The sequence below is a fragment of the Gadus macrocephalus genome, chromosome 3, assembly GCF_031168955.1.
Source record: "Gadus macrocephalus chromosome 3, ASM3116895v1".
Lineage (NCBI taxonomy): Eukaryota > Metazoa > Chordata > Actinopteri > Gadiformes > Gadidae > Gadus > Gadus macrocephalus.
The window spans coordinates 14,735,329-14,749,264 of record NC_082384.1 but is presented as its reverse complement, the minus strand read 5'-3'; the positions used below and the strand labels follow the sequence as shown (position 1 = coordinate 14,749,264).

Genomic DNA, 13,936 nt, shown 5'->3' with positions numbered 1-13,936 from the left:
TGCAGGTAGACCAAGCACATTCGGGGATAGAACCCTATCAGCTGGCAGCCAACCCCCCATCCACTGGACTATCCTGACACCACGTTTCAGCAGAAGAGGCGTGCTTTGGACTGACATTTCACAGGACTTTCCTGTCTTATGAGGTTCATGCACCTAAAGGTACTTAGGAAATAAAGGGCCTGGGGGCCACAACTCCCTGCCCTGTATACCATATATATGAATGATTCCCTTCTGAGTGTGGAAAACCCACTAGATAGAAATTATAATTGTGTAGTGTTAACTGTCCAAAATTAGAATGTTTGTAAAGTATATAAATGACACCTTCAAGTTGTCTCAGCAGTAAAATAAATAAATAATAATAACAGTTACACATGATTTTTAAAGGTTAGCACACCTTAATACCTAATATGGTTTTGAAAGGCAGAATGATATTACTTGATCCTAAAAATAAGTTAAAAGGAGGGGGGGGGGGGGGTCGTACCAAACGGGGGCTTGGTCATTTAATGGTAGACAAACTCGTATTGCTATGGAATAGAAACACGCATGTGGTTCCAACCAAGCAACCAAGCTAACACACTGCATAGCAACACAACCTAAAGCTGCTGGAAGAACATTGGGCCGGCCAGAAAATCATGACAAATATGTTAAGTGGTGCTGATACAACATCAGTAGTTTATTGTATGTTAAGTCCAACACATTCAAAATGGAGGAAAAACGACCTAGAAACAAAACACAGTCTCCACCTGCAACAGTTTATCTATGATCAACGAGTATAAGGTAAGGACGGCAGCCCACTGTTCAGCACACCTGCTTAAGTCAATAACTTAACTGTACTTCCATTTACAAAATAAAAGGATATAAATATCTGTTCTACTGCATTTAATCACAAGGGAGGGGGGGGGATAAGTTTACAGTATTTCAATTGGTGGGCGAGGGAATCTCAAATTGTAAGCCACCAAAAATTAAACATGGGTAAAGATGCATGGCAATATTTAAGGAGCACTCACTTATTTATTAATAAAAAAAAAACGCATGATTTTTTTTCCCTCAGATAGGTTGTGTGAAGATATGACTCGATATTAAGGAGACGTGGAAGCCAGTGAGAAATTAAAAGCAACAAGTACATTGTTCTGCACTTCAGCAATAAAACTGTTTCTGATGTTGGGTGTAGAAATTGAGTATACTGGTGAATTATTGCCTATGTGCCTATAAAGTTATGCATCTTCAGCTAAAAAAAAGCCCAATCCAATAGACCTTCATATGCATGCCTGATGCAGCGACTTGTGTGAAAAAATCCTGAATGGTTTGAATACTGACCAGAGTGCATACATCCATAGAAGAGCTTCTGAAGACACCATGAAGATGCTACATGAATGTAATTTCCTGTTTCAATGCAGACCAACAAATAAGAAAACTCATGTTAATTTTTTCCTTCCCAGCTGAAACATTGCCAACGTGTTGTAAACACCAACAAGGGAACAGGACTGGGACTAGACTGTAGAGGATTCGTTATTGTTCTACATCGGAATCGAGACACAAAATAAATCAAATCCACTGATCGGGCACAAGGCTTCCACAGCAAGAGAAAGGGATGTTCTGTGGGCAGCCTGTAAGACACAAGACGTTACAAACACTTCATGAAAAACTAGATAAGGGCAAAGAGATCATGATATGCCTGTATTAGCTGCAGATACGTAGAACTGAGAGGGGCTCTGGCCATCTTGAGTATGGCCAAATGACTGAAAAGTGACTATGAACACCATTTAATGGCACGACTTTCAGTTAACAGTACAAATCCTTTTTTTTTTTTTTAGCACAGGCTGGAAAGGGAATGGAGCAAAGTGAAAAAGTGAGCATTGTCCGTCGTTATTAATGTACCTTTGTTCCCTAGATCCAAACCAAAGCTCTTTAAAAACTCCCTCTGAACCATGTTCAAAAAGCAAACTCGAGGTACCTAATGTCTTCAAACCCAGGGCAGACAACAGTATAAACACATGTACAAAACTCACAGCAGATTACCTTAGGTAGTACAATAGTAGGAAAACAATGAAATGAGCACCTAGAGAGTAAACAGAACCAAGGAACTTAAATTTTGAATGAATACTGCAAGAGTGTTCCCAACAGGCGATAGTTTGAACTACGCAGCCCCTCGTCTCGAGGCAGGGAAACGCCCTGGTCCTCGAAGCAAGATCGGAAATGACCGTCGAATAATGATAGTATGAACTAGAAGGCACCGTCATGCGACTAACAAGTTGAAAGAGAACCGAAAACAGATAAAATGAAAAACAGTAAATTATATATTTTTTGCTGTACATTTATTATGTTTTTCTGCATGTGAAAAGGAAGTAGGGAGGGGAGGAGGCAGTTCATGCCCTTGCAAGTTTTTGCTGCCGAATAACTGGTCGAAAAAAACATGAAGAAAAGCGAACGCTTAAAACCAAAAGAACAAAATTGGAGAGAACCACCATCATTTGGGCAGCTCGTCTATTGTTCCATCTTTGTATTCCACTCCTTCCTCACACTCGTCCCTCAGTGACCCTCCCCACCCCCCATAGCATTTGGTGAAAAGTCCAGGATTTTTAGGCATTTTATTCAATTTTATAAATGAGAAAAATATAATCTGTAGCAGGCTTTTTTTTTCTCCTCCAGTGGAAGGTGAGGCATAGTTCTGGGTTGAAGGTGTGTAAAGTACACTGGTCACGAGAACACAGGCCACGACGGAGACCTGTCCTTTAAAAGTTGTCGTTTCGAGACAAAAAAAAAAATCAAAAAACCAAAAGACGTCTTCAGCTGCGTTCCAGGCATGGATATCAATGTAAATCGGACAAAAAAGTACCCATTAGTGCATATTGAGTGCAATAATGCAATTTTGAAGCAGTGTTCGTTTAAAAAGGGGAAAAAATAAAATATTAAAAAGACAAAACTCCCTTCCCAGCTCAAACTGCACGTCAAACAATTTTTTTTCTCTCCGACAATAATGGGTAGAGAACTTTATAAAATGTGCAACAGAGGGATTTCGTGAAGTAGCGCCCCAGTAAATTAAGGCTTATAATCTCTTATCCAAATGATGGGCTGGATTATCGTACGTAAAAGTCTTATCAGTCCCTCCTAAAGTGGCAGATTATTCCTGGTTGGTTTGCCTTTTTTCACGAATTTTTACAAATTAACATTTGTGAATTCTTGAGATACCAGAGAAGGATGCTCAGCTCACAGCAAGTAAGCAAAATAAATCGTAAGCATTTGTTTTTTTTGTTTGGTCTGTTTCACAAAAAAAAGAAGAAGAAACTGTTCACAGGCTGTGTCACATTCCAAAGCCAAAAGAAAAAAAAAAACTCCAAAACAAATATACATGTTTATACATGTGGACTTTTTTCGTTAACGAACAGTTGATGAAGAATGTGGTACTACGTCCAAATTGCAGGTGGTGCTTTCCTAGCGACGCTGGGTGGTGAAGCGGCCCTCGCCCGGACCCCCAGCCCCTCTTCCAGATCCCGTGCCGGGCTTGGGGGCCATGCCACCTCTGGGCGGCGGGCCCCTTCCGTCGCGGTCACGCATCATGCCTCCCCCCACCATGCCTCGCGGCCCTCCGGGGCCTCCACCGCGCTCGCTGCGCCTCATATCCCGGCGGTCGTCCCCCGTGCGGGTCTCCCTCTCCCGCACCGCCCGCGTCTTCTTCTCCTCCACGTTCAGACGCACCTCGCCGCGGAACATGATTGGCTACAGGAGGAGGAAATGACACCATCCGTCAATGCCCATTGGGCGGAACACCAACGGAACAAGCTTTGGCCCCTGGCCCAGAAACACTCCAAATCTACTTTATACACCGGCTTGTCACCTGGTTTAAATGGGTCATGGACCCAGTCTTAAAATCTATTGGATTTCAATGTTTTATAAACAAAAGTCTGATAATAGGCGATTTAACCATCACATGTACAAGAAAAATCCTCCAGAATGGTACGTGTCAGTAATTTGCACTACCGATATCAGCTGGTGATTATGTGCCCCACACCAATATAAAAGGTTAATTCATGGTTCTGCAATACGACTCCTCCATTTGAACATGACCAAGCCACCAAAGTCAATAGAAGTCGACGAGGAATTGTCTGGACATGCCCCAACTACCTTGGCTCCCAGAATTCTCTGCACAGGTTCGGCATCATCAAAGACTACAAATCCAAAGTTGGGCAGCTTTCCTCCAACTCCCTTCGTGTTGATCCTGAGCTCAACAACATTCCCGTAAGCTGGGGACGGGAGGGAGAGAGAGAGAAACGTCATTTTATGTCAAATAACACCAAAGAAAACTTACAGAGGAACATTGTTTACTATTATTTAGGTCATGCATCATAAGGAAAGTCATCCAAAGTAGATTACTTATATATTAGATACATTTCATTAAGGACAAAATAGGGGGCAAGGGCATCTTGGTTTATGCCAAGGAGGTTAGACTTCGGACATTGAGGACACCCGAGCCCCTATGTATTGTTTAGATAAGGGTTATTTTGTGAGAAACATACTCATGAAGAACTCCTTGAGTTCGCTCTCGTCGATGTCGTGGGGAAGGTTGCCCACAAACAGCTGATGGCTGTCTGGGAAGCGGACCATCCGCCTGGTGTCCATCTCACTGCTCTCTGAATCCCCCCTGCCTGCAAGGTCAACGACATCACCGTACACAGTACACAACATGGATCAGCTTCAGACCTAGTCATCCTTTAGGCCCCAATCACACAGAACGCCTGTTAACAGCTGTGGGCTGTCATTTTGTCATTGCCATCAATGGAAACAAATTCTTTCACTTGCTGCTTTTGCCTTTTTGTAATTTTAGGTTCGTCGTAGATATTATATGGCTGTTTTGCAACAGTTGAAAAGCCATGCTTTTTGCTAGGCTTCAACTATTTTTTTTTCCTCTCCTTTGCATTCTACAGTTTGCAAACACTTCCTCTGTGACTGGTCCTCAAAACCACAACAATAACAACATGACAAGCTCTAGCCACATACTTTTCAACCTAAAAACACCAGTGCAGTTATACCCCGAGTAAACGGGGATAGACTTTACCTTTGCTGGCAAAACTCAAGTGCGGTTTCCCCGTTTGTGTCTCTGCCACACCATCTACCAATCACAGAAAGGTGGAAATGGTGAACACCCATAAGAAGCATGAGGAGGTTTGTGTGAATAAGATATGGAGGAGACTCCTGACCAAGGTTTCTTGACCCATGTGTAGATCTAGAGTTCAGGACCTACCAGGCCTGGGTCCTCTTGGGGCGAAGGCAGGTCTTTCTCGTGTGCGCTGGTCTCGGGGTCGAAGGGGGGCCGCCTGGGTCTCGGGCTTGACCTCCACTCTGGCCTTTAGGGGGGGGGGGGGGGGGGGGGAACGATAGCAATAGCATACATCACAAACTGTTCTACAACTCAAACATACGTATCAAAACAAGTACACTTTAGAATACAACCAGCTAATCTGGTTATCCTGAGCTACACAATGCCAGACTGAGAGTTTTGTATAAAATGTCTTTATGTAAATGCTGGAAATCATTGGCACATAGAATGATAAAGATCAGTGTGCTTTAAATAAGTTAGGTAGTCATGTATTTTCTTACGGACACCAGGCGGTTATTTGTAAGCGAGTAGAAAACTTAAAACAGAAAGTCAAGACAAAGACATCACACTGTGAATTTAGCCCTCAATATGCTACCTCAACCTTCCATCGTATCAGAACTAAGAACTTTAAAGCTAATTAAAAAGCAAACACAATATATTTTCTGTACACTTCCAGAGTTTCCGTCTGCAGCGATGGTTACCTGTGAGTTGGGGACTTTGACGACGTGAGGGGGGATACCAGAGGAGGGACCTGTGCCACTAGGGGGCAGGTTTTTACTGGTCACTGAAGCCCAGGAAAACGTCTGTTAGAGGGGCACAAAAACACATCATACCATCAGTACAGAGACAGCCATTTCAAAGAGAGTTGGGTTATAGGTGGACAGTTGGAATATACCAAATCTTCATGTCAACTGTAACCATGCAGAAGAGCACTCAAGCAGGACGAGGCCCTCTTACCTTGGGAGGTTCCTGGGTGTTGGCTGGGGAGTCGGCGGGTGCAGGTGAAGGGGCCTTCTCCTCCATCTCCTCCAGAACCTTCTCTTCTTCTTGCTTCACCTCCTCCGGCTTGGGCTCTGGCACGGGTTCAGGCTCCTGTTCTGGCGCAGGCTCCTCCATCGGTTCCTCCACGCCATTACTGAAGAAACAAATGATTGATTTAAAACATGGGAGTGGAGATCAGGAAAAATCTAGTTAATCTTTGGTTACTTAACTTATTTGAGGCAACAAGTTTCCACCCTTTTTTCAAGTAAGCTTATTATTTTTTACAATGTGGGTGTGTAATAATAGTGTAATAGAGCTTCTTATTTCCTCCATCTTAATCTACTGCACTGACTTCTTCAGTTTAGTGCAGGTTTTTTTTAATGAAAACCAACATCTGCACCATCTCGGCTGACAACCGGTTCCTTTTCTCATCAAGGACATTCTACACTGCACTAAACAGTCTCTCACTGTCCACCGATGTACAAGGTGCGCAAAGAAACTTTGTGGCTCCATCAGTCAGTGCGGGTCGCTGTGTAGCATGTGCCCGCCAGTAGGGTAGAGGATTCTCTGACCTTGGGATGGTTTGTTCAGCCAGCATTGAGAAGAGCCGTGGAATAATCCATAATAATGTAAGGTTTAGAAGTTAAATATTTGAAAGTTGTACAATAAATTAATATCATTTATATTGGAGTTAATTTGCTAGAAATGTACTCACAATGTCAGTTAATCATTTACATATTTATGTCACAATTATTACTTACATAGTTACATGTTTACATATTTAACACAGTCAGGATATTCTGTTGAATCTGCCTCTCTGATTCCCTCACGTTTACCTCAGTCTTAATTCTAGCTTCTGATTGGATGTAGTGAGTGTAACATAATTCACCTACAGTATTTTGTTATGTGTTGTTCTTTCCACTGCGTTAGGCATGTCGTTTACTGTCTTGGTGGTTCAGGGATCACTGTCCCTTTAAGGATTACGAGCGTCTCATGACGTCAGAGCCCTGCGGGATTTGTTTACTTGCAGCACGTTTTGATTTCCTGTTTTCTCTAACTCATAAACGAGTCACACAACTGTGTGCTCAACGTGCGAAATTGAATCCCTCATTCAACGCAATTTCCACACATATATATATATATATATATATATATATATATATATATATATATATATATATATATATATATATATATATATATAAAAAATATGGATAGATAAATATGTATCGGCCATGAAATTGAATGAGATCGGCAGATCCCGATTTACCTTAAAAACCCAGTATCGGGCCCGATCCGATCCGGGCATCGGGACATCCCTACAATTAACATAGCATCAATCCATCCATGTGGACCTACGTTACAGGATGAGCTTCGTAGTAGCTGGTGCTGCTGGGGCTGTCTTGAAGTGGCTCGGGGGAGGCCTGGATCTCCTCTGGCTCCTCCTCAACTTCCTCCTCAGATTCTGCAATAGGGGAAATCCAGTTACACTACTGCAGCAGCCAACAATACTACAGTGGTGTTTCTCTGTTTTGACACTAGGTATTAATGCCCATGCTAAACATTCTAAGGACGGTCTAAGCTAATTGACAAGTGTATGTGCCCGTACCCTCATCCAGCTCCGCTTCAGAATCGCCGAAAACCTCATCCTCATAACGGAAGATGTCGTTGTGGACATAGAATTTGTTTGGCACAGAACCCTGTTGAGGAAGAAAACAACAAACATGAATACATAACCAACATTACCCATGCATTTCATATATAGCATACCGTATCATACCCAAAACTATCTGTGCAGGTAGAGATGTGTGTATGTGGTGACATCCAGGAACCAAATATTAATGCCGGTGTTTTACGGCTAGGGTTTTTCCCCAGACCTGGTTAGTAACAAATGGATGTTTCTAAAAAAGTGTTTTCCCAAGAACAGCAGCAAACAATCTATTAATAAATAGCAAATATTTCAAGAGCTCTGGTTGCCCGAGGCATATCTGCAGTGGAGGAGGAAAACACAACCAGGAGAGTAGAGTGTGCACTGTGAAACTAGTCCTCAATCTGTAAAGCCATTTGTGCGAGATATTTGTATCATACGTCCTTCTTCAAAGCAGTAGGCTGCCGGGGAGGAAATGTGGGCAATGTCTTAATAAAACTATATTTGGAAGTCCTTTCTTGCATTCGGCTGAACGTGCCCTAACCTTACCAAGGAACAGCGAAAACTCACTTCTGGCGCGAGCACAAACGTCTGCATGAACTTCCTCATAGGCTGGCCGTTGTTGGACAACTCCCCCAGAACCTGCACCACCACGCCGTCAGTCATGGTCGCGTGTGCGTCCACGTGCCGAATCTTTGTGTGGCACTCGCTGAACTGCAGCGACATAACCTTCTTGTGGATCTCCTGGCAGAGAAAGAAAATAGGAGCTCATAAAAGGAACTGAGGTGCACCCATATGTTGTGGTGGTTCCTTACAAGTGAGGTGAGCTCAGGTCAAGTGTTTAGAATAAGCAAAGGGGAAATGATGCATGCCGATGGCTTGGATTGGGGCCATGAGTTTTGTAATATCCATATTGTTTGCTATTGTTGTCACAATTTTCATCTTTAGATTGATAATTTTCATAGACCTCAAAAATATAGAAGCCGAAAAAAAAGGAATGCGAAATGCATGTGAAAAAATAAAACAACTTCCCCTTTACCGACACAACCTCAGTGTATCGGTCTTGGCCATGCTAAAGAAAGCAGAAGTGAAGGCTCAGAACTCCACTGCTTATGACATAGGATTTTATGATAGGATATGGAGTTTGCCACACTTTACTGCCCATGTATGAGCATGTGACAAGTACATTCTTCCGGTCATGAATCATGGTTCTAACTCGTTACTATACCAAGAGAAAACGAAAGTCACATACCGCCTGCCCGTACACAGCCTCTGCAAGCTTTCCGTTTGGGTCGAGTCCACCGTGAACATAAGAAGAATTTCTGCCATAGAACCTGAAACAATGTTTTTTTATTTCAGTCAGCAGTACTTACAAAACCGCTCAACGGTTTGGATTCTGTTGTGATTAAATGATTGCAGTATGTATGGATGTTTACCTGTGAAGGAAGTCTGGTGCCTTGTTTAAGAGTGTGTAATACTGCCTCACAAACTCCCGCCCTACAAGCAGGGGACTTGGCTTCTCCATCACCATTTCTTTGGTAAACAATATTATGTTCTGAAAGTTAGAACATTTACCAAGGAGTTATTATCATGCAGTTAAGTAACCAAGAAAATAACATTTGAAACTGGTTAAAAAAAAAAAGGAGACTTCTCATTGTTTCCGCTTCATGTCAGACATTTGGGGTGGCTTGCAAGAACTGCATTAATTTTCTCCAGTTTCAGAAGGCAATAATACCATGTCATAACAATTACTTTTGTCCTCATAGTCCAACGCAAACTACTGTCAACCAAGGTCGTTCATTGGCATGAGGAATATAACCTGGATTACAACCTTTTTAGGCAATTTGCCCAACATTGTGTACCCTTCTTTGTCTCATCCCCACTTCAAATTAGCAATGAATAAGACACCTGGCTGCCCTGATAGCTAGCTTGCAAAGAATACACGTTCAACTGCGCCATCGGATTTGGCCACTAGTACAATGAATAAAGTAGGCCGGATACTACAGACTATGTCAGATTAAATGTACTGCAAGTCGAAGTACTTAGACGCGCTACAAATCTTGGGGGATACACAATATACACAAAACACGGTGTCCTCTTGAAACACTGGTGCGAATTGAAGTGGCTTATTGTCTGATGGAAATTGCGTTGGGCCTCCATGGCTAATCACAACATTAGTCCTTGCTTGGAAATGCTTGCTAGGGACATATAGTACATACATGGATGCAGATTTGTAAAAAACTAAGACCAACTTCATGTTATGATTTCCGGCTAGGCATATTGTTGTTATTAACAGACCACCACAATGCTGACACAAACCCGGAATTGCAAGGAAAGCTAGCAATTTTGAGTCAGCTAAACAAACCGGCAGATTGTAACCTCGTTCACGGGCGTTCTCATCTCACGACGGAACGCCTGGAAAGGTTTGCACCAAATGAGCGTTTTAGAGAGAGAGAGAGGGCGGGACACTGTTACATGGGATTAGCTGCAAGAGAGGCCGAGGCTTCCGAAAGAGGGATATCCGTCTTCGTTACATGTTCCGCGTATTTTCTTCCCGAATTACATTATAACAGAACAACTAATGTATTCTCCATGTCCTTTTCCTTTTTAACTATTCGTGCCATGTTCTTATAATTCGTAACGTTAATCTTGGGACTGGTAATTTAGTTACTTAAACCGGAAATTGCGTTCAGTAGACCGGGATAACGCTACAATGTATGACCCTCTCAGCCCTGGAAGATTGTACATGCTACTAGCGCTAGTTAGCTCCAGCTAACTTATGGCGTCGTTCTTTTTCATTCACACGGACACCTGATTATAGACCAACCTCATGATTTTGTCCCCAAGGAAAACTGTCGCTTAAACCATAACATAACACGGGTCTCCCTTTCGTCAAATGTGTTGGATATGGAAAGTATCTACTACCTGGAGCCAACAACAGGCCACCATTAGCAAATGTGGAGCTAGCCAACGTTAATCATTGAGATATTTTTGATGCAACGAGGCGATAAACATTCGTTTCAACTAGCTAGCTAGTATTAAGTTATACACGTTTCATGATTCGGATGCAAGGCCCAATACCAATATCTTAAAGTCACAAATCTTCGTACCAGCCAAACCTAGCGTGTTCTTGTATCATCAAGTAAGCAAATGAAGCTAACTCAAAAGAAACAAAGGAACCCATAAGGAAACCAAGAGTATTTCAATGTAAATGGTCTAACCGTCCCTATGTTTATGTGACTGGTGGGCAAGTAAAGGGATACAACTACGCAAAAAAAGTAAACGTATCGACTGTCCATTACCCCTTAAGAGTTATATAGCAGACAAAGCACTAGCCTATAAGCTATTTAGCTTGACATCTTTACTATCAATATCAAGAGTGAAACTTACCTTCTGAAAGACCTATCCTAGTAGACAGAATTTATGATAAATATGTACGAATTACCAACGTAATCGTCCCCAACTGTCCTGAAACACAGAGTATCCCAGATGATGGTTCTGTTATTCCCCACACCAGTAAGACTCTGATCTTTACTCTATCAAAGATTTCAGATTTAAAGTCATAGGTCCAATTTATTGTTTTACCCCTGCAATCTGGGGCAGGGAAGCCCCGTCACACCGGTTTAGCCAATGGACTGTTTACACTAGACCACATTTAAGATGACGTTAATATTTTCCCGCGCGTCGCACGCACGGTTTAGCGACTCACACTAAGAAATAACGCCACACTGATGCACAAAATATTATTTATTTATCCAAATTCATTTTTTCCGGTTTTTAATTTATTCATGGATTATGTTTTGGGTAGGGGGTAGGAGCAAATATAATAGACATAGGCTCACACTTATCGGCAAAGTATGTTTGATTAGAAACCATGTTATTTTTTTTGACATAATGAATTAATGACATATGCCCAGATGTATAGTATGATAACTACTCAAATATTTGTATTATCCTTCCTACAGTTGTATTTATTTCTGTTAAAGGACAGCAAAATGGCGATGTCATGGGGATTCAATGTTTATTGGCAGCATCTTCTCAAAGGTCTTCCTAACGAACCAACATGTAGCAAATATTTAAAAATTAAGGGAGAACTATTCGTTTCCAACCAGTGAGACCAGTTGCCTTGAGGCAACTGGTGTGCCCTGAAATTGATTGGATTCAACACATATTCTGGCCAAGGTTACACCCACTATAATGAATTTATATTGAAACATTAATTGGAAGAAGGCTTGGCCTTGTACCTGCTTACAATATAATATAATTTGGATCATTATCGATAAATTATCTCACATCGTCCTAATGCATGTTCTTGCTTCATTTCGATACATATTTTGACATGTATCCAATTGCCCATTTAATTTTTATTAGCCAGCTCCTGCTCATGGCCTACGCCTCTCTGATGTGTGTAGGTATGTGCATTTTTCATAATGATAGTTTATTAAATGTCCAGTGATTTGGGAACTGGTCAAGGGAAATAGTCATTATAGATCATTTGGGTCTTTTTTGGACGTAGGCCTATTGAATAATTGGCTTTGGCAACTTGGAGTTTCCACTTGTTAAACCTACCGGTTCTCTTTTGCAGCGCTCAGGACCCTTCCGACCCTCGCTCACGAATGTCGTGAATAGTTCCAGATTCTAAATGCCTTGACAGTTGCAACATTTATATGAAATATGGAACTCAAGTTCCAGTTTATTGATTCCTGAAACTTATTATAAACATTATTTTATGTGTGGTATGAAGCATTTTAAGGCACAGAAAATAAAACAGAATTATTATAGTACAGAGTTTCACCAGACTAACTCTTGAAAATCGCTTTAGGTAGGCCTACACTGTTTTGATTGTTCAGTCGGTGTGAAAACGCTGTGGTTTGAAAACAAATTTGATGGGGCTTTGTTTCAGTCCAGCCTTTGACTGAATGATACAGCACAAAACCCAAAAACCCTCACCCCAGTACCCTTCTACCATCAATACGAGACGCTCAGCACTGGGATACGGCCTCACCCCAGAACCCTTCTACCATCACTACAAGACGCTCAGCACTGGGATACGGCCTGACCCCAGAACCCTTCTACCATCACTACGAGACGCTCAGCACTGGGATACGGCCTCACCCCAGAACCCTTCTACCATCAAAATATGAATATGGTCGCTAGTGTTTACATGTGGTCGATAGTGTTTGAATATGGTCGATAGTGTTTGGGTGTGGTCGATAGTGTTTAAATGTGGGCGATAGGGTTTAAATGTGGTCGATAGTGTTTAAATGTGGGCGATAGGGTTTAAATGTGGTCGATAGTGTTTGAATGTGGTCAATAGCGTGTAAATATGGTTGATAGCGTTTAAATATGGTCGATAGTGTTTGAATGTGGTCGATAGTGTTTAAATGTGGTCAATAGTGTTTAAATATGGTTGATAGTGTTTAAATATGGTCTATAGTGTTTAAATGTGGGCGATAGTGTTTAAATGTGGTCGATAGTGTTTGAATGTGGTCGATAGTGTTTAAATATGGTTGATAGGGTTTAAATGTGGTCGATAGGGTTTAAATGTGGTCGATAGGGTTTGAATGTGGTCGATAGTGTTTAAATATGGTCGATAGTGTTTAAATGTGGTCGATAGGGTTTAAATATGGTCGATAGTTTAAATGTGGTCGATAGTGTTTGAATATGGTCGATAGGGTTTAAATGTGGTCGATAGGGTTTAAATGTGGTCGAGAGGGGTTTACATGTTTAAATGTGGTTGATAGGGTTTACATGTTTAAATGTGGTCGATAGTGTTAGAGTGTGGTCGCTAGTGTTTACATGTGGTCGATAGTGTTTAAATGTGGTCGATAGTGTGTAGGTGTGGGCGAGAGTGTTTAAATGTGGTCGATGGTGTTTGGATGTGGTCGATAGTGTTTAAATGTGGTCGATAGGGTTTAAATGTTTAAATGTGGTCGATAGTGTTTAATTGTGGTCGATAGTGTTTAATTGTGGTCGATAGGGTTTACATGTTTAAATGTGGTCGATAGTGTTTATATATGGTCGATAGGGTTTACATGTGGTCCATAGTGTTTAAATGTGGTCCATAGTGTTTAAATGTGGGCGATAGTGTTTAAATGTGGGCGATAGTGTTTAAATGTGGTCGATAGGGTTTACGTGTGGTCCATAGTGTTTAAATGTGGGTGATAGTGTTTAAATGTGGGCGATGGTGTTTACATGTGGTCGATAGGGTT

At 41.7% G+C, this 13,936-nt stretch overlaps 1 protein-coding gene across 2 annotated transcripts; it reads right to left on the bottom strand.

Annotated features, from left to right (window-relative positions):
- Positions 1-644: 644 nt before the first annotated feature.
- On the bottom strand, positions 645-11,361 carry g3bp2a (G3BP stress granule assembly factor 2a). 2 transcript variants are annotated; one of them, XM_060047555.1, is made up of 13 exons: positions 11,115-11,361; positions 9,161-9,279; positions 8,977-9,058; positions 8,295-8,468; positions 7,686-7,776; positions 7,436-7,541; positions 6,053-6,230; positions 5,797-5,898; positions 5,240-5,342; positions 5,054-5,107; positions 4,515-4,643; positions 4,123-4,241; positions 645-3,717 (listed from the first exon to the last, which is right to left on the bottom strand). In XM_060047555.1, the coding sequence occupies exons 2-13, from the start codon at positions 9,253-9,255 to the stop codon at positions 3,433-3,435; spliced, it is 1,518 nt and encodes a 505-aa protein (XP_059903538.1). In that variant the 5' UTR covers positions 9,256-9,279; positions 11,115-11,361; the 3' UTR covers positions 645-3,432. The 2 variants fall into 2 exon arrangements, with proteins under 2 accessions (XP_059903538.1, XP_059903537.1); XM_060047554.1 differs by having other exon boundaries at positions 8,274-8,468; positions 11,115-11,319.
- Between the last annotated feature and the right edge of the window lie 2,575 nt (positions 11,362-13,936).